At 40.9% G+C, this 24,765-nt stretch overlaps 1 protein-coding gene across 9 annotated transcripts in view; it reads left to right on the top strand.

The window, feature by feature from the left end:
- Window positions 1-24,765, top strand: part of LOC139760814 (probable 3',5'-cyclic phosphodiesterase pde-5) — a 459,357-nt gene that overhangs the window by 376,192 nt on the left and 58,400 nt on the right. For 7 of the 9 annotated variants that reach the window (XR_011715413.1, XM_071684483.1, XM_071684460.1 and 4 more), the window contains 6 exons: window positions 2,446-2,546; window positions 13,951-14,188; window positions 15,840-15,998; window positions 19,422-19,591; window positions 20,128-20,239; window positions 21,694-21,774. Coding sequence is in view for 8 of the 9 variants with exons in the window: in XM_071684483.1 (XP_071540584.1) it covers window positions 2,446-2,546; window positions 13,951-14,188; window positions 15,840-15,998; window positions 19,422-19,591; window positions 20,128-20,239; window positions 21,694-21,774 (861 nt within the window). In the remaining variant the exon portion in view is untranslated. Of the gene's footprint in view, window positions 1-1,899; window positions 2,001-2,445; window positions 2,547-13,950; window positions 14,189-15,839; window positions 15,999-19,421; window positions 19,592-20,127; window positions 20,240-21,693; window positions 21,775-24,765 lie in introns of all 9 variants that reach the window. The other 2 variants (XM_071684469.1, XM_071684522.1) reach the window with 1 other exon arrangement.

The following is a 24,765-nucleotide window of genomic DNA, read 5'->3' on the forward strand; positions in this document are numbered from 1 at the left end:
ATATTGGTTATTCTCGTGGATGGGAAAGTCTAAAGACATATATTCAGTTACACAAGATTTGAACAGAATCCCTCGCAAAGGCCAGGATTGATTTCCAGAGAAGCTGGTCTGATGATTTAATATACTATATAAAATCTGATCATTTTTTAAACTAATAACTGTCTTCTTTTATTTCTTGTGACATTACACACAGTAAAATTATTGGCATTATGAATTACATATCTTTCAACATTTCTGGAAGAGGTTTTTATATATGGAAAATAAGAAGTATGGGGTATGATTACGTAATAATTACATGTACTTAGAAAACGGTAATTTGGATCGACAGAGCACAGCTAATTATCCATTTTACGACTATAATCCACTAAATTAATTTGAAATTCTATTGACGTTATACCTGTGAATCGATTTTATTCCATGGTAGGCAGGAAAAAAAAATATTTGAATGTGACAGTTGATATCTGGCCTTAAAAACTCCCGCCATATATTCATTCATGCGTTCCGTCGTTGTGCCAGCAACAACCTCGAGTAATCCGACGCAAATAGCTGACAAGTTTTACTCCACTAAGTCGCCTACGCTTCACCTTTGCTGAATAGTTCACCTCTGCGAGGTAGAGGAAGAACGATTACCACACGTCATGCCTTCAGAGTCCATGTTCACGCCCGCATGCGCGTCCACACCTTGTTAAAATTTGACTTCCCGAGTTCAGCAGTTCTCAGTCGGTGTTTGATGTTGGCTTATGTGACGTCACGTACTGATGCGTACTAGTGAGCACTTTCACATCCCACCAGAAGTTGGTCTTCCTGACCTACATTTCACGCCTCAAAAAGAAATTTGATTATTTTTTTTTCTAATTTCACTTGAATTTAGGTATTACCTTATGTACACTAGAAATATGATAACTAGTCCGTGATTTGTCAAGTTCTAGAACTTTGGTAATCTTATGCACAGATTTTTACTTATGTTTATGAAAAACATGATTATTAGATATCTGAGATACCCCAAAATATTGAATAAATAATTTTTGTATGTATAGTAAGTGAAATGACTAAAGTTACTGAAATGATAAGCTAGAAGTGGGTTGTTCGGAGAACGAAGGAAACGGCGATAGATTCCATCCGTTACTAGAGATTCGTGATGTTTATATGCGTATAATACTACTACTACCATTATTATTATTATTATTATTAATATTAATGGTAATGATATAGAACTTCAAGACTCCTTTGAGGTTCCTGCAGCGGAGAGACTATTATTCAGGAATGAGAAGGAGAATCACTAGACGAAGATACAGCCTTGCCGAAGGTGACTTTCTCCCCCGCAGTATAACCAATAGGTGGCGGAGTCCGGTAGCATCTCATTTCAACTTAATATACATTAAAGAAAATGTATCGGCTTAACGACTATTGTGTATGATCATAGTGCAATATGTTTGGTACTGCCATTAACGATATATGATTTCGATCGGTGAATTAAAAACCAGTAGCAGCAGTTTACCCTGTGGGGTCATCTTGATTATACCCTAGGGTGTGTTAGGGTCACATAACTTCCTCAGTGGTAAACAAAGTCCTTCCTGCCTTGGTCAGGTGAGTGGGGCGGGAATTCTAGATCATTCTCATCCGGATGATTTGGTCCGGGGAAGATGGTGGAGTGGTCAGCCATGCATGGGTGACTTGTAAGGTATGTCATCCATCTAGTATAAGGTGAGACTAGCGTAGTCAGGGGAGGACGCAAAACAAAAAAACAAAAGAAAGCATGTAACACCATCCCTCAGTCAAGTCTCTAGCCAGAGTTGTTCCATATGTAATGCATGATGTGTAGGCTGCCTAGTCAGTGCTGGTGCCTGGGGGTCTTCCATGATGTACTTTAATTAACATACAAGTTGCATCCTATTTCAGGTAGCCCTTGAAGTGCTAAGTTACCACAACTCTTGCACTGATGAAGAGTTTGAAACTCTTCAGTCCGAATCATTAACGAAGGTACCGCAAGGTGTCGACCAGTAAGTAACCATTAACACAAGTCACCGTAGCTAACCATCTAGATGTGTATGCAGCCGTACTCTCGTTTTCTGTGGTGACCACGTTTTCTTTTCATGCTTTCATTCAAGGATAACTAACTCATCTGCCTTCCTTTTTTTTTTTTTTTTAATGCAGGGCCTGTTGAATTATGGCAAGGAATGTTACTCCAAATGTTCATGCTAGAAAAAACTAAAAAAAAAAAAAAGATGAATTAAAAAGAGAAACATTTTGCATGAAATTTGTAAAATCATTGATATTCGGATTGTTTTTTTCCAAAAATAAATCAAAGTTTACGATGAAAACATTGCTTTGTTGTTTCAAAGGCTACTGCAGACCTCTCTCTCTCTCTGTTCATCCCTCCCGACCCACATCATTATCTATTGCAGCTCGACTTCTAAATAGCTCCTTCCCTGTCAACTTTTCCAGGTAGCTCTGGAAATGATGAGCTACCACAGCAGTTGTGGGCAAGAGGAACTTGACAGGTTGTCAAGGGAAGAAGTGCCCACTCATTTGGCTGGCGTAGATAAGTAAGTATAGGACGAAAGAAGAGGCTGTGTTAGACAATTAGGTTAGACTAAGGGTCCCTTAACTTGAGATAGTCAGATGCCCTTAACCATCCTGTGCTTGAAGGAAAATTTGATTACATGTCGGGTTAACAGTCTAAACTCCATCTTGATTTCATCTCTTGATTGTGTAACTGTGATTGTCATTTGTTTTCCCCCCCGCGTCCTGTAGGTTATTGAGGAAAATCTCCACAGCCGGTGCTAGCAGCTCCTCAGCACCCACACACGGCCATTATACCACCAAACACAGCCAGTTGTCTAACGCAGCCTAACACTGCAAGTCAGTAGCCTAACGCAACAAGCCAAGAGCCTAAACTCCAGACCAGTAGCTTAACAACGTTTGCTAGTGCTATGTCCGCATTTCATTTACTGCAGCTAAAAAGCGCCTGAATTTGAGTTTTGTTGATAACTGCATTAGCTTAGTCAAATTTCGGAATACTAATGAGCTTAATAGACATTTTCCATGATAATGAGTTTGACGTATCACACCGGTAACAAGAAATGATTAGCGGAATACAGCTTAACCTGTGAGAAACGATTACTGGCTGCGTGCACATAGATAAATTCAAAATTCGTTAAAATTTGTTGTCCTGAGAAAGATAGTAATTAATTTAACGAGTGTAAGTGAATATTTCAACAAAAGTAATGTTTATGTTCCAAAGGATATATATATATATATATATATATATATATATATATATATATATATATATATATATATATATATATATATATAAACGAAGTAAAGAAAAATTGATGCTGGCTTTGTTTCATGTGACCCGTAAATACAGTGGCTCATCATCAGTGGAATCGTTTGTCAGGCCTCCTTTAGATTATTTTAACTAGTCTGCAACGAAGGATAGAATGAATATTACCATTCTTGTGAAAATTGTCAACAGTGAGCAGTGATGGGCATGTTGTTAAAAGCTGGACGAAGCATAGCTTCGTACCAGTATTGAGTAGATAACTAAAGTTTTAAAAGGTGTAATAACTATAGTTTCAAAGTAGGAATTTCGTTTTTTTTTTTTTTTTTTAATAAAAGCTTATCCTAATTCACTGCTTGTTTAGTTCTGTCGTGTGTATCATATTTGAACAAAAATAACTCGTATGACGGTCGTTCTGCGTACTTTTATGTACGTGCTGAAGCCTTAACTTACGTTTAGCCTGTTAACGTGGGATTGTATGATTGAATACAGATGAAATCAACTCTTAATGTGTGGACTGGCAACTCAACATTTCAAACTATTTCAAACTCCGTATCCCAAATGGGGTCAACCGTTTTCCAATATCGTAAAAAACATTTTACGAGCCCCTTTTATTGTATATCTCATTGTCCTTATCAAAGGAAAAAATATTTTAGGGTAAACTAGATATGACAGGCTTTGCTAGGTTGAGAAGAGTTAGAAAAGTGTTATAACTAACGTGGCCAAAGGGGACCTACATATCACGGAAAAATTGAATTAGAGTCGTGACCTCGTGTTGAACCCTCTGTTCGATGACGAAAATCTGCTTTTAACGATACTCGTTCTTTTCACTGAGCGGCTTCCAGAGAAAACTCTCTGTTCACCGCTTGTGTGGTGTTCCCTGCCTGGCAGGTTCAGGTTCAGCATTTCATGAACAGTTCCTATTTACGTCAGTCACAGCAAGCTCGGTTTTGTGTGTGTGTGTGTGTGTGTGTGTGTGTGTTTTCATATAAGTATTCTCTCTATATATATTTAGCAAGAAAGTTGTACAGTGAAAAATGAGACAGACTTTAGTTTGAATGATGTAAAGTGCTATACATGACCGCATTTGTGGATTCATTCCTGATACGGGCTAGGCTTCACGTGCCGTTCACGTACGAAATTAAAACATTTAGCATTCAAATCCTGTAAGTTAAGGTTTTCACATGGAAAAAACACTCTTAGTACCATAATTTCGTAATAAAGGACACTTAGACCGTATCAGTAAGCCAACACATCATTATATATTTAACGTGATATTATTCAGGATGCACAATATACTTCCGTCATGATCACTTTCGTATTAGGAACTGCGTTTTCGTTGGATATGTTTACATTGCCAAACAGGACGCCACAGTCGGGCTAGGAAGTCGCCCTTCACATCCATGATCATAGCGATACTCCAGCGACGCTGAATGGAATAAATCTGATGATATTGACGGTACAGTTTGGTATTGACGGTACACTGATATTAACGGTACAATCTGTTACTGACGGCACAGTTAGGTTCTGACGATACAGTCTGGATTGGTGGTATAGACAGTAAAGTCTGGTACTGACGGCAGAGGTTCCGGTGTTACCGCTTCAAGGTCACAGCTCTAGCGGAAGTTAATACTCCAGACGCAGCAGTGCGGACAGATTCATTCCTTTCCCCAGTGGGAACTTCACCTCATATAACGAGATTGCGAAGATATTTCGTTATGAGGCTAACGAAGGAAAGATTTGCTCTAGTTTGGATTGATATACAATAAGGCATAGGATACAAACCATAGCTAGAGGACACCGTTTAATGTTATTGTAAAAACCACTTGGGAAAAAGTTAAACGCTAAAGGTACAGTAAACCTGCGAGTTACAGTGGGTCCATTAATGGATGACAGTTAGTGTAAGGCTGATAATGGAGTGATGAACACGTAAATGGTATTAGTCCACAATTGCCAGGCTTAGGTAGATAACGGTAGAATAATTCCATCAATTGATTCTATAAACTTTCTAATAGTACAGAAGATAGTAAAAGCAGAAGGCTCTTCACTCACCACTATAGATGAAAATAGAATAAACAGAAGAATCCTCCCAACCACCACTCCCTCCAACACATCAGGCGGTAGGAAGATAACGTCATTTAGTTGTAAAATGAGTATCTACCAAGGAAAGTATTTAGGAGAGAACGAATGGAAAACACATTCTGATTTCATCGCGTGAATTTGAGAATGGTAGAGTAGACCCACTTATAGTGACATAAACTGTATAACAGGACTTCAACTTAGTACTGGAGAGACAAGTGAATATGTATAGTATGCCCATTAATGGAAAGGATAGATTGTTATAAGTCTCAGTGATGGTTAGGTAAGCCCAATAGTGACAGTAAACAAAGACGAGGTCAGCACAATCCCTGAGCGATGAGCCAAGATACGGCGGGTATTTTGCCCACAGGATGCGCAGGTCTGGACCGATCAAAACTAGGGCAAGGGAAGAGCGAGTCCCATGTACTACCAACAGGTTGTCGTATATAGATATTTACCTCACAAAATCTAAATAGTTAGGAGCTGTTATCGTCAGCTTGTGTGCGGGATCAGTAAAGAAATAATGCCAGGATGTTTTATGAATTCAGACAAAATACATGTAATGCCATTCTTATTTTGTTCTATTATACTACTTTGTTTTCCCAACTCCGGCAGCTTTCCTAAATATTTAACTCTCTCCTGTATTGCAGTTAAATCTATATTTACCTTTTCTGACTTGTAGTAGATCACTGGTTTGCTTGGTATAATAACTGTAGTAATAGAATTGTATCTTGACTACGTTGTTGATTGTGTACACCTGTTTCCAGCCAGATGTAACACTGTATGCCGTAATGCACTCATTCACCGACTCGCTAACCAGCACATCCAACCAGCTGCATAGACACTGTCTGCTTTCACCATTGTCTTGTATTAGCTACACTTTTAGCGGATCTTTGTTGGAAATATTTTCCAGGTATTTTTTTTTTTTTCTGTTTGGGTCCAGAGGGATGAGGCTACATTGGTGATGGACAGGTGGAGCGCCGGACTGTCCCTTGCTGTCATAGCCACCACCACCACCGCCACTGAAACTACGTTGCCTGTAGATGACTACTGAAACTACGTCACCCCGTAGACTGCTCCCGGAACTAAGTCATCCGTAGATTACTTCTGAAACTATGTCGCCCGTAGATTACGACTGAAACTACTACGTCGCCGATAGATTACTTCCGAAACTAGTTCACCAATACATTGCCCCTGAAATTACGGGACCCTTGAATTACCTTTGAATCTAGGTCCCCCTTAAGATTTCCCCTGAAAGTATGTCGCCGTAAGACTACCTCTGACATTAGGTCACCCATAAATTGCCCCTAAAAATAGATCTCCCTTAGATTACCCTTAAATGTACTTTACCATTAGACCACCCCCAAGCCTTCAGGCCACCCACAGATTATCATCCCTGAGACAAGGTCACCCTCAGAATACCCCTGACTTTAGGTCACCCTTTAAATTATCCCTGAATCCTGATCACCCTTAGGTAACTATAGGTTAGAATCAGTCCTAGTAAAGTCTTCTGTAAGTAGACGTTAGGATACCATGATAGCCGGTGAGGTACTCGCTCCAGCTGGGATTTATACGCCAACTCTCTCTTGTCTCGTTACAGATATACTTAACTCGCCGTTTCTCGCTTTAGGGGTGCGAGCTCCGGGAACAAACGAAACCACAATATCATCAGCTCACATCCACTCCCTAGCTGCCATCCACACAGCCTAGGCTCACAGACTATAATTCCGTGGTTTCTTCAGACCTCTTCATATTCTCGCTCCAAATATCGTTTTATCCACCTTAAAGTTTACTGATAATCCCTTGCCCTAATTCCCATTTGCCCATTTTTTCAACCCATGCGCCTTCCTCTTGACCTTTTACCGCTTTCTCTTGTACATGCCCCAGACATTTGCTCTCCTTCCCTGAAGCACCGCCTAAGCGTCTTTCTTTCCTCTTTCTTTAGCAATTTTATCTCATCATTCCACCACTTACTACTCTTTCTAATCTGCCCACTTCCCACCTTTCTCATGCCGTGTGGATCCCTTACACATGCTATTACTGCTTCCCTAAATTCCACCCATTCCTCACCCACCCCTTCACTTCATTTACTCGTACCTTTTGCCACTCTACACTCAGTTTCTCCTGGTATTTCTTCTCGCAATTCTCCTTTCCAGGCTCGCTCACTCTTACCACTCTCTTCTCACCGACATTTTTCCTCTTCTCCGAACTCTTTTACAAATCTTCGCCTCTACAAGATAGTGATCAGACATTCCACCAGCTGCCCCACTTAACACATTCACATGTAAAAGTTTCTCTTTTACACGCCTATGAATCAGTGTAATCCAATTTGCCTGCTAACCATCTGTCCTACTTACATAAGTGTACTTGTGTATGTCCTTTTTAAACCAGATATTCCCAGTCACCAGTCCTTTTTCAGCACACAACTCCACCAGTTGTTCGCCATTATCATTCATAATACTGACTTCCTCATGACCCCAGTTATACCCTCAACTGCTGCATTGCTCATCCTCGCGCGCGTGGAGTTGTGGGAGTATGTGATAGAATGTAAGAAAGTAAATTCTCGATTAATATGGGTAAAATTGAAAGTTGATGGAGAGAGGTGGGTGATTATTGGTGCATATGCACCTGGGCATGAGAAGAAAGATCATGAGAGGCAAGTGTTTTGGGAGCAGCTGAATGAGTGTGTTAGCGGTTTTGATGCACGAGACCGGGTTATAGTGATGGGTGATTTGAATGCAAAGGTGAGTAATGTGGCAGTTGAGGGAATAATTGGTATGCATGGGGTGTTCAGTGTTGTGAATGGAAATGGTGAAGAGCTTGTAGATTTATGTGCTGAAAAAGGACTGATGATTGGGAATACCTGGTTTAAAAAGCGAGATATACATAAGTATACTTATGTAAGTAGGAGAGATGGCCAGAGAGCGTTATTGGATTACGTGTTAATTGACAGGCGTGCGAAAGAGAGACTTTTGGATGTTAATGTGCTGAGAGGTGCAACTGGAGGGATGTCTGATCATTATCTTGTGGAGGCTAAGGTGAAGATTAGTATGGGTTTTCAGAAAAGAGGAGTGAATGTTGGGGTGAAGAAGGTGGTGAGAGTAAGTGAGCTTGGGAAGGAGACCTGTGTGGGGAAGTACCAGGAGAGACTGTGTACAGAATGGAAAAAGGTGAGAACAATGGAAGTAAGGGGAGTGGGGGAGGAATGGGATGTATTTAGGGAATCAGTGATGGATTGCGCAAAAGATGCTTGTGGCATGAGAAGAGTGGGAGGTGGGCTGTTTAGAATGGGTAGTGAGTGGTGGGATGAAGAAGTAAGAGTATTAGTGAAAGAGAAGAGAGAGGCATTTGGACGATTTTTGCAGGGAAAAAATGCAATTGAGTGGGAGAAGTATAAAAGAAAGAGACAGGAGGTCAAGAGAAAGGTGCAAGAGGTGAAAAAAAAAGGGCAAATGAGAGTTGGGGTGAGAGACTATCAGTAAATTTTAGGGAGAATAAAAAGATGTTCTGGAAGGAGGTAAATAGGGTGCGTAAGACAAGGGAGCAAATGGGAACTTCAGTGAAGGGCGTATATGGGGAGGTGATAACAAGTAGTGGTGATGTGAGAAGGAGATGGAATGAGTATTTTGAAGGTTTGTTGAATGTGTCTGATGACAGAGTGGCAGATATAGGGTGTTTTGGTCGAGGTGGTGTGCAAAGTGAGAGGGTTAGGGAAAATGATTTGGTAAACAGAGAAGAGGTAGTAAAAGCTTTGCGGAAGATGAAAGCCGGCAAGGCAGCAGGTTTGGATGGTATTGCAGTGGAATTTATTAAAAAAGGGGGTGACTGTATTGTTGACTGGTTGGTAAGGTTATTTAATGTATGTATGACTCATGGTGAGGTGCCTGAGGATTGGCGGAATGCGTGCATAGTGCCATTTTACAAAGGCAAAGGGGATAAGAGTGAGTGCTCAAATTACAGAGGTATAAGTTTGTTGAGTATTCCTGGTAAATTATATGGGAGGGTATTGATTGAGAGGGTGAAGGCATGTACAGAGCATCAGATTGGGGAAGAGCAGTGCGGTTTCAGAAGTGGTAGAGGATGTGTGGATCAGGTGTTTGCTTTGAAGAATGTATGTGAGAAATACTTAGAAAAGCAAATGGATTTGTATGTAGCATTTATGGATCTGGAGAAGGCATATGATAGAGTTGATAGAGATGCTCTGTGGAAGGTATTAAGAATATATGGTGTGGGAGGCAAGTTGTTAGAAGCAGTGAAAAGTTTTTATCGAGGATGTAAGGCATGTGTACGTGTAGGAAGAGAGGAAAGTGATTGGTTCTCAGTGAATGTAGGTTTGCGGCAGGGGTGTGTGATGTCTCCATGGTTGTTTAATTTGTTTATGGATGGGGTTGTTAGGGAGGTAAATGCAAGAGTCCTGGAAAGAGGGGCAAGTATGAAGTCTGTTGGGGATGAGAGAGCTTGGGAAGTGAGTCAGTTGTTGTTCGCTGATGATACAGCGCTGGTGGCTGATTCATGTGAGAAACTGCAGAAGCTGGTGACTGAGTTTGGTAAAGTGTGTGGAAGAAGAAAGTTAAGAGTAAATGTGAATTAGAGCAAGGTTATTAGGTACAGTAGGGTTGAGGGTCAAGTCAATTGGGAGGTGAGTTTGAATGGAGAAAAACTGGAGGAAGTGAAGTGTTTTAGATATCTGGGAGTTGATCTGTCAGCGGATGGAACCATGGAAGCGGAAGTGGATCATAGGGTGGGGGAGGGGGCGAAAATTTTGGGAGCCTTGAAAAATGTGTGGAAGTCGAGAACATTATCTCGGAAAGCAAAAATGGGTATGTTTGAAGGAATAGTGGTTCCAACAATGTTGTATGGTTGCGAGGCGTGGGCTATGGATAGAGTTGTGCGCAGGAGGATGGACGTGCTGGAAATGAGATGTTCGAGGAAAATGTGTGGTGTGAGGTGGTTTGATCGAGTAAGTAACGTAAGGGTAAGAGAGATGTGTGGAAATAAAAAGAGCGTGGTTGAGAGAGCAGAAGAGGGTGTTTTGAAATGGTTTGGGCACATGGAGAGAATGAGTGAGGAAAGATTGACCAAGAGGATATATGTGTCGGAGGTGGAGGGAACGAGGAGAAGAGGGAGACCAAATTGGAGGTGGAAAGATGGAGTGAAAAAGATTTTGTGTGATCGGGGCCTGAACATGCAGGAGGGTGAAAGGAGGGCAAGGAATAGAGTGAATTGGAGCGATGTGGTATACCGGGGTTGACGTGCTGTCAGTGGATTGAATCAAGGCATGTGAAGCGTCTGGGGTAAACCATGGAAAGCTGTGTAGGTATGTATATTTGCGTGTGTGGACGTGTGTATGTACATATATATATATATATATATATATATATATATATATATATATATATATATATATATATATTGTTAAGCTGAAAACCATAAGGCTCTCAAAGTCGGGCAGCTTCACCCCCCCCCCCCACACACACACACACACACACACACCTTTCCGCCTGTCGCATCTCAGCTTATGGGAGTCGAACCAACAGCCAATATAATGGAGGAAAATTTTTCCTAGCTGAGCCCGCTGCCTGGGGGTCACTTGCAGCACCGCGTATTATGAAATTCGTCTAGGAACAAAACTCGGGATCGAAGAAGTTATTATTTTTTGCATATAACGTCGAGTACTAGGTAACAGTGTGGTGGCGCGAAGGAGATGCGTATAGGTGCGTAAGTTTAAGTAGAAAGTGAGGGCAGAAAATTAGTGATTGAGTGGCAGAGCGGTTCATAAACGGTTGTGTATCTGTGTGGAAACGCTGTGTTCGAAGACTGGAGACAGTTGACCTCATTTCCATTAGAAACTTTCATTTAGTTACTGGGAATGGTGGAGATGAACGTATCTAGGCATTTAACACGCACAGCCCAAGGCTACGGTATATAGTTGAAGATGTATTTATCAATTTTCTCTCTAATTTCACTAGATAAATCAAAACCACAGCATAGCGCTTCCACACACACTGCCATCTTCCCGCCCAAACACCTGAAATTGATATTTCTCCTCAGACTCTCCTAGGATACTAGATATTATGCATGGCTTTAAAAGTCTTTTAAAAGAGTAATTCAAGCTTTTTAAAGAAGAATAATTCAAGCTACAGAGTTTATTCTCGAGTACTAGTAGTATGGCTAGAGGCAGGTGAAATCTGAGCTGTATGTCAGTCTGGCTGGTTGGAGTGTTGTTGTTGCCATTTTAACAGCTTGGAAAGTTTGGGTATATATTTTCTCATCGATCATATCAGTTAGATTGGTGACTTCACCAGATAGACATATCATTTGGTGAGCATTACAGCTCAGGTTAAGAAGTGAAATAACAATTTGTTTTTAACATTTTAGGATTCTAACTTGTCATGACGTACTACTACAATGTGACAACCGATGTGTACTTTCCTCGTGAGTAACACCCGCCCCTCCCACCCACACCCCTCACCTGCCTGTGACTGACCCCTCACCTGCCCTGACCCACCCTTGATCTGCCTGTGATTGACCCCTCACCTGTCCTGGTCCACCCCTCACCTGCTGACCCACCCCTGATCTGCCTGTGATTGACCCCTCACCTTCTCTGACCCACCCCTAATCTGCCTGTGATTGACCCCTCACCTTCTCTGACCCACCCCTAATCTGCCTGTGATTGACCCCTCACCTGCCCTGACCCACTCCTAATCTGCCTGTGATTAACCCTCACCTGCCGTGACCCACCCCTGATCTGCCTGTGATTGACCCCTCACTTGCCCTGACCCACCTCAGATCGGCCTGTGATTGACCCATCACCTGCTCTGATCCACCCCTGATCTGCCTGTGATTGATCCCTGACATGACCCATCCCTGATCTGCCTTTGATTGACCCCTCACCTGCCCTGACCCACCCCTGACTTCTCACCTGCCAATGAGTGACCCCCCCCCCCACTCAACCCCTCACTTACATGTGACTGACCCCTCACATGCCTTGTCCTACCTATGACTGAACCCTAAACTCTCTCCTTCCTTGATTAACCCCTGACTCCTCTCCTGTTTTCATTGAGCTCCTGACTTGTTTGTGACTGACCCCTGACTTCTCATCCACATGTGACTGACCCCTGACCCCTAACCTACCCAAATTAGTGAACTAACAACCTGATTCGAGAGCTAGGTTTTGAGTCTAGGATTCTTCCATTCATGAAAATTTTCTCCATGTGATAAGGGTTGACTCCCTGTGATAAGGGTCAACTCCCTGTGACAAAGGTTTCCTCTTTATGATAAATGTTATCTACCTTTGATGAGGTTATCTCCTTGAGATGAAAGGTTATCTTCTGTGTGCAAGGGTTATCTCATAGTATTAATCTCCCTATGAGAAAGTTATCTCCCAGTGATAAGAATTATCTTCCTTTGATCTGTGATGATTGTTGTCCCTTTGGTAAGGTTTTCTCCCTGAGGAAAATTACTTCAGTGTTAAACGTTATCTCCCTAGGAAAATGTTATCTTACTGTGAAAAGTTATCTCCTTAAGTTAAGCTATCTCATTGTGATAGTAGTTATCACCCAGTGAGTGTGTGACCTCCCTTTAATAATTATCATATTTAACATAAGTTGTTATCCTACGATAAAAGTTATCTCCGTCATGCAAGTTATACCCTGATAAAGAGAAGTTATCTCCCTGTTACTTCATAAGTTTTCTTTGGAAGTTGTGAAGTTTATTTCCCCGTGACATAACTCCTCGTGTCATGTAATCTCCCTGTACTAGAAGGTCTTTGTGTAACATGTGAAATCCCTGTCTCGTGATCCTTGCTTGAACCTCTGAAAGATATCTCCCTTTGCTTGAAGTTTTGAAAGTTATCTCCTTGTGACTTGAGCTATTTCCCTGTACCATGTTATCTTCCTGTTCTAAAAGTTCTCTCTCCTGCTAACAAAGAAAAAGTGTTTCTTCCACATATAATTACTGTACATATGAGCACAATGGTACATCCCTTGAGCCTTTGCCTTAAACCTTAAGGGTAAAGCCATTAGTCACACTTATCATATCCAAGGGTCGTAACGTCATGCTCAAGGATCATACCATCCTGCTCAAGGGTCGTACCGCCCTGCTGAAGGTGTTAAGTAACTACTGATGCTGGCCAGGAGGGTGTGGTGTTAAGGTGACAGTCGAGTGAGAGGAACATGTCCTGGCTCTTGCCTCGTTAGCCTTGTTTACCTTCTAGCTAGACAATGGGACCATAGGTGTCTTTAACTGCCATCACTTGGGTGTATTTACCTAAAGGTCTGAGTGTAACCAACAGGTGTGTGTGTGGACATTGATTTCAGCTCTTATTGACAAGTCTGAGGTCAAGTGGCTGATACAGATTAAGAGTCAAGATGCTTGCTTCTTTCTGGATGACCTTTAGTGGGTTTTTAGTGACGCCCCCACCCCCACCCTTGTAGATGATTGACCACCCTGACCTGCCTGTGACTGACCCCTCACCTCTCCTGGACTGCCTCCTCCTCATCATTATCATCTGCCTGACAATACTTCACCTCCCTACAAACATGACCTAAGGTGCTTCTCAACTGACCTCCCTCGCCCTACTTCAGCTACTACTTCTGCCCGCTGTACCTTGAGGACATGGAGAAAGTTCGCCATGCCATCTACATGTTCGTGGATCTCTTTGGTTTGACGCGGTTCGACAAGGACTGCCTAATCCGGTTCACCTTGACGGTGAAGAAGAACTACCGTCGGGTTCCTTACCATAATTGGACGCATGGCTTCAGCGTTGCCAACTCCATGTACACCATCATCAAACATGCCCCGAAGAGGTTCCGGCCACTTGAGGTGAGACCTAGGGTATGGGAAGACCTGGAGTGTGAGAAGGCTTTGGGTGTGTGGGAAAGCCTGGGTACAGGAAGATTTGATATTTGGGGAGACTTGGGTTATGAAGATATCGGGGAGACCTGGGGTGTGGGAAGACCTGGGGTGTTAAAAGGCCTTGGATATGGAAAGACATGGGATATGTAAGGGGACTTGGGGTGTGTGGAGATTTAGGATGTGGAGAGATCTGAGGTATGGAGAAACCAGGGGTTTCTAGAGACAGGAAGATGTTTGATGTGACGAGTCCCTTAGTGTGGAGAGGCCAGAGGTGTGTAGGGAGACCTGATTTGTGTGGAGATCCTGGGATATGTGTAGATTTTTGGATGTGGTTAGGGTTTGGGGAGATCAGGGGTATTAAGAAGACCTGTTGTGCAGGGAGACCTGGTTTTGGGTAGGACATGAATTTTTGGGGATACTTAGGATTTGGGGAGGCCTAGAGTATAGGGAAACCTGGGATGCAGAGAGACGTGGGGTGGAGGGAGGCCTTGGGTAGGAGGAGACCTGGGATTTATAGGGAAACCTGGGATGCAGAGAGACGTGGGGTGGAGGGAGGCCTTGGGTAGGAGGAGACCTGGGATTTGGGGAGGCTTTAGGTCTAGGGAGGCCTAAAGTGTGGTGAAGATACCTGAGGTATGAGAAGGCCTGGATTTTAGGAATGCCATGGTGTATTGGGAGATCTGGGGTGTGGAGAGACTTGAGATGTGGAAAAAACCTGGTTTTTGGGGAGATGTGAAGTGTTTTGAGATGTAAGGGGGCATGAAGAGACTTAAATGTGGGAACACTTGAGTGTAAGGAGACCTGGAGTGCCGGGAATGTTTGGGAAGATTTAAATAGTGAGGAAACTCGGGAAACAGGGAGGTCTGGGATGTGGTGTGATCTGGGGTGTGAGGTGGCCTGAGGTGCAGGGAGACCTGGGTTATTGGGAGACCTGAATTGTGAGGATGTTAGGGTCTGGAGAGGTTCAGGTTGTGTGGAAGACCTGGGATATGGAAGGACTTGGCAGGTGGGGACACCAGGGGTGTTAGGAGGCATAAGGTAAGTGGAGACCTAGGATGTGCGAAGCCTTAGTGTGGAATGGCCTGGGATGTGGGCAGACTTGGGATTTATAGAGACCTGGGGTGTTGGAAGGGCAAGGGGGTGGATGGCGCCTGGGATTTGGAGAAACTTGAAGTATTATGAAACCAGGGGTGTATGCAGAACGGTGTTGTGGGAAGACAGAGTGCAGGGAGATCTAGGGTGTAGGGAGTCCTTGGGTATGGGAAGACCTTGGCTGCAAGGAAACTCGGGATGTTGTGTGACCTTGGGTGTGGAGAGACCTGATTTAGGGGAGGCCTTGGGTGCAGAATAACTCTGGAACATGGATACACTCAGGGTATGGGGAGGCTAGGGGAATGTTGGAAATTCTAGGGTGTAGGAAAACCTTGGTTGTGGGAAACCCTTGGGTGCATTATGGGGTATGTGGAAACTAGGAAGTAGAAAGTCAGTGAATACTATCTTTGTTAAACAGTCATATATTTTAGAAAATATCTGATTCTTTCTGTCATGAACACTTTAAATAGCCTTGATGATAAGCAACTTACACTTTTTTGAACCCTGGTGTGCACGGGTAACACAGTGCCTGGCGCTGTTCATTGGGTCGCTGTGCCATGATCTGGACCACAGGGGCAAGAATAATAAGTTCATGCTGGAGTCTGAGAGTCCATTAGCTGCCATCTATACCACCTCCACTCTCGAGCACCATCACTTCAACCAGACTGTCACCATCCTCCAGCAGGTGAGGCCTGGTTACTATCCTCCAGTTGGTGAACTATCACAATCCTCCAGCAGGTAAGGACCCATCACCATACCCAGCAGGTTAGGACCCATCACGATATCCCAGTAGGTTAGGACCCATCACCATACCCCAGCAGGTTAGAACCCATTGCCATACTTCAGCAAGCGAAGACCCGTCACCATAATCCAGTAGGTGAGGACCCATCACCATACTCCAGCAAGTGAGATCCCATTACTGTAATCCAGCAGATGAGGCCCCTAATCATCATACCACAACAGGCAAGTTTCCCCATCACCATTCTCCAGGAGATGGGGTTCCATCACCCTGCTCCAATAGGTGAGGCCCCCATCACCATACTTCTGGATGAGGCCTCATCACCATCCTTCAACAGCTAAGACTTTGTAACCCATCACCTTGCTATGACAGCCATCACCACCCATCTTTTTCTTTTAAGAATTGACATTGTTCATTGTTTCAAAATTGATTTTTTTTCTATGTAGATAGTTTTTGTTACTGAAGCATCATATTCTTGTGCACATTGGAGGAATGATGGGTTGTTTGGTATATTTCTGATGGATGGAGAAGTAGGAATAGTTATATAGGACTTACAGGGAAAAGAAGTGTGATTTTTTAAGAAAAATATAGTGTTTGGTAAGAGTCTGACGGAAAATCTCAAAAGATATTAAACTCTTGATAAGTGGAGATAACAGATGAAGGTAAAAAGTTACACATGCCTGTTTTATTTATGAATTTTTAGTGATGTCAACTTCATTTTTCAAATTACTTTTTGTTTTGGACTTTGTATACATTGGTATGCTATAAAGAATTATGTTTTTGATTAGAAACGCATTCCAAGAACAGGGTTGTTGTTTGTAAGACAATCGTGATGTCGGTGATTCTAAATGACATTTAGATCAAAATTATTCAGAGCCATTGATCAAGATATTATGGTAGACTTGAGAAACAAGCAAATTGCAGTATATTGTTTCATGTGTTACAATACATTTGTTGGAGTATTTCAGGAAAATTTGTTGTGCCTTGGATTAATTTTTTTTTGAAAAATGCTAAAAGTGCATATTTTTCTGTATGTTCAGTTCAAATATTGATGTGTTTGGATGTTATCAGGATTAACTGCAAGCATAGTCTTTTGCCTTTAATCTCCTGTTTGCATTTGCATTTAAAATATTTTCCATTAACTTAACCCCTTGATCAAAGCAGTTTTACCCTTGAGAACTGTGTTACAACTAAGTGTGATGGCCTATTAAAAGTTAGGGGCACAGGCAGGGCCATCTTACTAAAGAATTGTACCACCATGCTCAAGAAGTTAACATGGATTTCATTTTCCCATTGGCTATTGAGAGCGAACATAAGAGGAGCTAAGATGTCCCCTTCTTGTAACGGTATTAATGTTTGATAGCTGACTTGCTACACATAGCTATGTTACTCATTTAGTTACTTGGACGAATTTTTTCAAAAAAGCAGTTGAAAACACCAAGATTAAAGATACAGAGTGTACATTATACTGTATGTATCAGGCATAATCTCAGAGTATGCAGTTGTCTTATAAGTGTGGCTTACCTTATGCGAGATACATTCATTATATAGAGCATGATTCAGTCTTACATTATATTTAGAATATTCTCATTGTAGTCAGGTGCAAGGAGTATTTGGTTGACTTGCATAATATTTAGTTTACCACATTCTGAATGAGGTTCACAACTGGTGTAGTATATAACTCAAAGGACAACTCCTTAATCTTACACCAATGAGTGTTACTTATGTAATATAATAATGTGCATATTTATTCAGAGAGAAGTGCACCTCTTACTTATCTTACTCACACACAGAACATTGTTTGCTTATTAGTATCTTCTACTCATATTATGTTTTATACAGTATATGGTGTATCTATCAACCAGAGCACCCCATGGTCATATGTACCTTTTCATAACTTACTGTATGCGAAATGATTTTATGTGATGTACTCTTGTGCTGTATCATTAGTTTTACTTAAACTGATCATAATCTAGTTTGAGAATTCTGTTCCTTAGTTGATATTGTTAATGTTTCAATGTTCCTGAGGCAATTATAGCCATTAAACTTTTTATCATGCCTCCTGATAGTGTCACCAAACTGAGGCTTGATTCATGGAACATTATTTCTTAGAATGCCCTGAAACTGTCTTATGAAGTGAGGTATGATGTTATTAGAATGTCTCATATGGGACAAACCTTATTTTTCTTTGATACTGGCTGGCTTACTTTTTGACATGATTCATGATAACAGTCTTTTTTTCTGAGAAATAGCCTTCACATTAGGCCCTGTTTCGTCATCACCATCCTTGAAGTCTTAAATCCAGTTTACTTTGCCAGCTACACCCTGATTTTTACCTGTCTGACTTTCAGATCAGACAACAAGCATTGTTTTCTGTGCTCGTAAGTTATGTGAAATATGTGTGTTCATACAGCAGCATACATATTAACTCATAATGTGAAATTTGACAAGGTAGGGGTGCTTGTATTGTGCACCCCTCTCTACAATGCAGTACATGTTATATAACCTTTGTGAATGGATTTGAGGCTGTGAACCAAGACAGTAATGTATTAGAATTTCTTCAGTATGAAGCTGTTCAAGCACACTGAATAAAGATATTCATTAATGGCTCAGAATACTGTAGTTATTGAAGAAAAGTGTCTTACAGCAAAACCACACAGAATTCAAGATGAATTTACATTGATTGAGAAATTACAAAAAGAGAGAACGACTGTCGACTGTGATTCCCAGAGTTGACTTTCAATTGATCACATTTTGCTGTAATGCATTCCAAAATTCTCTTGAAGTATAAGAGTGCAGAATTCTGTTAGGGTCCTGGCCTCTTTCATATTACCAGTAATGAAATAGCAGATGCTATATATGAGAGTTATACAATAATTTTATAGGTAGAACAAATGATATGTTAGATGTAAATGACATGCTAGATAAGATGTGAAAAAAAAGAAAAAAGAATAAGAAATGGAAGGTAAAGAAAGGTGTTGAAGGATGGCCTTCCCCTTTCATTAGGCATTGCCATTTTGAAACTTCTTTTTTGAATGAGGATTGATCGTACTATGTTGACTTATGCTCACTAAATGGAGAGCTGTTCCAGTACATGACAACTAGAGTTTTGCAGTAGCACATGACTCATGGAATGTGAAAAACATAGGAGTTTGAGTCATATGTGAATTATGCAGTAACATTAGAAGAAATCTGATTATAGAGCTGTTAGACAGTAATTCTGTATAAACAGTGTTAAGATTTTAGATATATTTTTTCATGTAAAAAGGTGCTAAGTAACCATTAAGTTCTGTTACTATGATAATCCCACAAAATCACTCATTATGTAGGACATCCCTGTTGTACAAGTAACTATTAGATTTATTGCAGGAGGGCCACAACATCTTTGGGAAGCTGACTTCGGCAGAATATAAACAAGTACTGGGCAACATCAAGCATTGCATCCTGGCCACTGACCTTGCCATGTTCTTCCCAAACAAGGCCAAACTCAACACTTATATCAGTGAAAATACCTTCGATTGGGATAACCCAGACCACAGGTAATGGTACCACATTGTAGGTCACAGTAACATACTATAGATGAGATGTCAGACAAAAAACATAGGAACACTGCGCCACAGGAGGCAGAAGATCACATGTTTCTTGACAAGAACACATCTGGGGGGCCAGACTACAGAGTTGTAGACTATAGATTAGGGTGCCAGACTTCAACTGAAGGTGACGTTAGACAGTAGGATAAGGTACCATAATACTAGGTTAACATGCACAACTTTTTTTTCTCCACACAACAAGTGAAAGTACCATTTATGCATACACATAAAAACATTTACAGCTCAGTATCCACCCTGTCATCCCATCCCTGTCAGCTATTCAACTAAATACACAACATAATATTGATACATCCACCCTTAAACCCTCAGATTCAAACATTGACCCCTGTATACACATCAGTCCCAACACCTTCACTTGTGCAACATTCTTTCATCTATCTAATATTAACACGGTACTGAAAGTACTCGATAGGGATGAGCTTTTTCTTGTCCTACAGCAAAACTGATGTGCCTCACTCTCTCAGGTTGCTGATTGAGGCAATTGCCATGACAGCTTGTGACCTATGTGCTTCTGCCAAGCCATGGGATGTCCAGGTGGAAACTGTCAAGGTCATCTTCGAAGAGTTTTATGAGCAGGTGAGACCACTGTTCCCTGGTAGGTCAAGCATTCAGAAGTATGGTTTATATAAATGAGCTGGTGAACAAAAGAGATGTAATGAATAATTTAAGTAAAAATAAGAAATGGGAAACTGATGAGATAAGCAAACAGAGACAAGTAAGAAGAGATAACAGAGATATAACAAAAATGAAAACTAGTAAGATTATTAAAATGATTAAACTTAGTTGAAACTAAGAAATGGGAAACTGATGAGATAAGCAAACAGAGACAAGTAAGAAGAGATAACAGAGATATAACAAAAATGAAAACTAGTAAGATTATTAAAATGATTAAACTTAGTTGAAACTAGTGAAATTAAGGAGCAAAGTTGTGGCATAGCTGAGCAAATTTATTATTATTATTATGGTATACATCTCCAGGACCCCTTTCCTGAGGCTAAAGCAGCTTTGAGGTTGCATTCCACACTGGAATAGGTTAATGATGGACTCATTTGGAGCAAGAATGTCCTTGAGAGGACTGCACTCCTGTTTATTCAGCAGTGATACAGTCTTCTTAGTGGTGACTTCCCATTCATGATGTAACAACTTTCAGGCAGAGTCCAGTGACACCAGTGAGCCTAGTTGGATGTCTTAACACACATAATAAAGAAAGAGTATTCACAAAAGAGACAGACACACATATGATATGATTATGAATGAGATGGTTGAGCTTATTACATGAGAAAGCAGAGTAAAGAAAGGTAAAACTTGCAAAAATTAAAGTTAGTGAACCAAAATGAGATTAGTAAGATGAATAGGAGATTCAAGAGTTAGTAAAGATGGTACAGATGTACCAAGGTGAGACTACTGAGATGACAGCATTAATAACTTGATTAGTAGTTTGATTTTTTCATTTTAGATGAGATGGTAGGGGCAAGTGAATGCCATAATCATTGCCATCTCATTAGCTGTATATATACACAGGCACACACACATCATAACACTTTATGACCTGTGGTCCTGACCAGCTTGCTGAGTGATGCATGAGCCTCATGAGGATAGAAGGGACCCCTGGGGCAGGAAGGTATACCCTGGCCTAAGCCAGGTACCCAGTTTATCAGAGGGAAGGATGAACAGCTTGCTGCCACGACCAGGATTTGAGCCAATGTAGGCTTAACCGTTAATGCAACATGGTCAGCAGCACTAACTGCTACACCATTATTGTAGCCAGTGAAGATAAATAAGTCTTTGGATTCTATCAAGAACTGCTGCATCAACATCCTTTTCACAGAATAGGATGTTCAGTTTAGTCATGACCAAATGAGTAGCAACATTGTGCTGAGCATAGAGAAATTCATATCATATCGACCACTATATTTTCAAGTGATATCATTCTGGTATTAGAACATATTCCATCTTTTGTACATTATATATACTAATGTAATGTAAATCTTTTACTTTATATGATATGCTTGTGATGTTTTTACCATCAGGGAGATGCTGAGAAAGCAGCAGGGAAGAATCCAATACCAATGATGGACAGAACTAAGACAGATGAACAGGCAGAGTCTCAGGTCAGTTATTTTCTTTAAATGTTTGACTTGCCCTTTATCATTTATGAATGTACAACATTTCTTATATCCTTCTTGTTATGTGGTTACCTTAACAGTGCTCTATTAAGGATTTGGGGAGCCCTGGGAGGTAAATATTCTTTCCCCCTTTCCTGGCAGATTCTTGAAAAATGGAACCATGTATTGCATATAGAGTATATTTTCTTGATAGAATTATGCAAGCTTTGCACATTTCAAGGTTTATGGGAATTTCAACATACACAGGTTCCTTTCCAACTATGGGTTTTATGTTCCTAGAAATCCCCATGCTTGGCAAAACAAGGGGTAAGATGAAGTGTCCCTTGAAAGATATACCATAAGTTGTGTTATGAGCATCTCAGAATTAGAAATCAGCATATTGAACTTCAAAAACAAAATGTTTATTCAGTGAAAGGATCAGGAAATGATGAACAAACCTGTACAGAAAAGGAATAAAGTTAGTGATATTACTTTTGTAGAATGATGGCAGTAGATCACCCATGATGCTCTCCTTGGCCTGCATACGCTTGTAAAGTAGCCAGCCAGCTATGCCACACAAAAGGCTGCCTCATTCTCCAAATTCTTCATTCTCACTAGACTCACAAACACAAAAATGCCTCTTAACATATGCTGCACTATCACCTTATGCAAGATGATCAGATATATCCACATTTTGGTGTAAAGACATAACATTCCTTGCTTTCTTTAGGGTAGCACACTTGCATCTATGGCTTTATAATTAGAGGCCGTGTTAAAGAAAAAAGTAACAAACAAATTAAACTTTTCAAAAATTGTGATGCATTGAGATCAGCAGGAGTCACAGTAAGACAAAGAAGTGCAGCCAGAGTCAAGGCAACATTGTTTGGGTGACAAACTTGTGTCACTCACACATTACTGTACACATCTTCATGCTACCACTGTGCTGTATCATGCCAGACTTGTCTAGGCATAGCCCCTCACTGCTACAGTATTCTCCCAAATGGTAGAAAAGAATACTGCTGATACTTGGAAAGTGGATACAAGAAACTATAGTTGAAAATACCACAGTATGCATAGGACCTCTATATATATGCAAGACTGATAATACTCTTGCTTAAAGAACAGTGGAACCCATGTACCTGAGACAACTGGTCTGCTAGATGCAATTCTTTACTATTTGATTGATCTGTGGTTAGTGGGAGCAGTTTCCTTGCAACACCCAACACATAGAAATGGGGAGCCTTATTTGTCCCATAATCACAAACTTCTCTGCAAAATTTTCTTAGTTTTTGTTAAAAAATTTACAAACATTTGTTTTCTTGCTAAACATCACATAATTTTTGTATCATTTGGTATTTATAAGTTGCAAAATTTCACTTTTTATGCGTAACAACAAGAAATTTCTGATTACATTTACACATATTTCTAGAAAATTACTCCATGCATTTCATGGCCTGCTTGAATGTTTGTATTGAGTGTTCTGCTTCTCATTTGTTGCAAGATGATAGGGAGCTGAAAAGGAATGTTGAATACTGTTGACCTCCAGAAAAACCATTAATCATTAGATGAAAACTGAGGATTGTTGTGTGAAACAGTCCTTCCAGGCAGTCTGTGGCAAGCAAAGATCTTAAGTTCTTGGATGGTGGCTCGTGCTGTGATAGTTTGCAAATGAACTACTTCCAGCCACTCAATATATATACACCTCCACTACTTTGGGTGGGATAAAACTTACCAAGGAATGGGCCAGCGTAACCCAGATATATGCATCGCCAAGCATATCAGCTGTGAGTCACTCTGGTATGAAGAGCAGTTTTGATAATTTTGTTCAAACTGTTCAACATCACAGTCCACCCTTTGCCATGTAGCTTAGGATCTAACTGATGACTTGGAGTGAACAATTCCTTGATGGTTGTCTTGGATTTTTGGGAGAACTTATTTCCTCAAGAAGGCTGGAATGATGATGCAAGCGTCTCACAGTATACATCCTTGTTCAATCGATAATTCTTACCATATGATGAGGTGTGGATTGCAGTCTTCCTGGTTTGTGTGTAATTATCATCTGAACATTAGTCCAAGGAGAACCATGATTAAAGCCAATGCTCTTGAGTTTACTAAGCTATAACTCAAGTTGTGACAGGAATGTAGATGAGTTGCAGCAGAATTTTCACCAGGTCTGAGTCAACTGGCATTGCTTGATAAGATATCCCCATTTCCTGTCTTGCTTGTGAGTGAAGTGATACTTGAAAACAAAAGTATAAGCAGAGACTTGGAACACTTAAGTATAAGCAGAGACCAAAGTGAACCTTGATGGCCCATATATGTATGTATACTTGAAAATTTTATTCCATTAATGAGGGCTAACACTTCTTTTTCTGAGTAGTTTTTTAATCCTGATTCAGTGATCTCGATGCAAAGGCTGTGTATCTTTCCTCACCATTGGGCATGACGTGCCAGAACAGTACCCTAACCCTTTTGTTCATAATCACAACCGTGCTAGCCTTATTATTTATCTAAAATGAATGATATTTTAAGTGATACAGTCACCCCGTTTTTTAATAGATTCCACTGCAATACCATCCAAACCTGCTGCCTTGCCGGCTTTCATCTTCCGCAAACCTTTTACTACCTCTTCTCTGTTTACCAAATCATTTTCCCTGACCCTCTCACTTTGCACACCACCTCGACCAAAACACCCTATATCTGCCACTCTATCATCAAACACATTCAACAAACCTTCAAAATACTCACTCCATCTCCTTCTCACATCACCACTACTTGTTATCACCTCCCCACTAGCGCCCTTCACTGAAGTTCCCATTTGCTCCCTTGTCTTATGCACTTTATTTACCTCCTTCCAGAACATCTTTTTATTCTCCCTAAAATTTAATGATACTCTCTCACCCCAACTCTCATTTGCCCTCTTTTTCACCTCTTTCACCTTTTTCTTGACCTCCTGTCTCTTTCTTTTATACATCTCCCACTCAATTGCATTTTTTC

This window comes from Panulirus ornatus, chromosome 3, assembly GCF_036320965.1.
Source record: "Panulirus ornatus isolate Po-2019 chromosome 3, ASM3632096v1, whole genome shotgun sequence".
In the NCBI taxonomy this organism is placed as follows: Eukaryota; Metazoa; Arthropoda; class Malacostraca; order Decapoda; family Palinuridae; genus Panulirus; species Panulirus ornatus.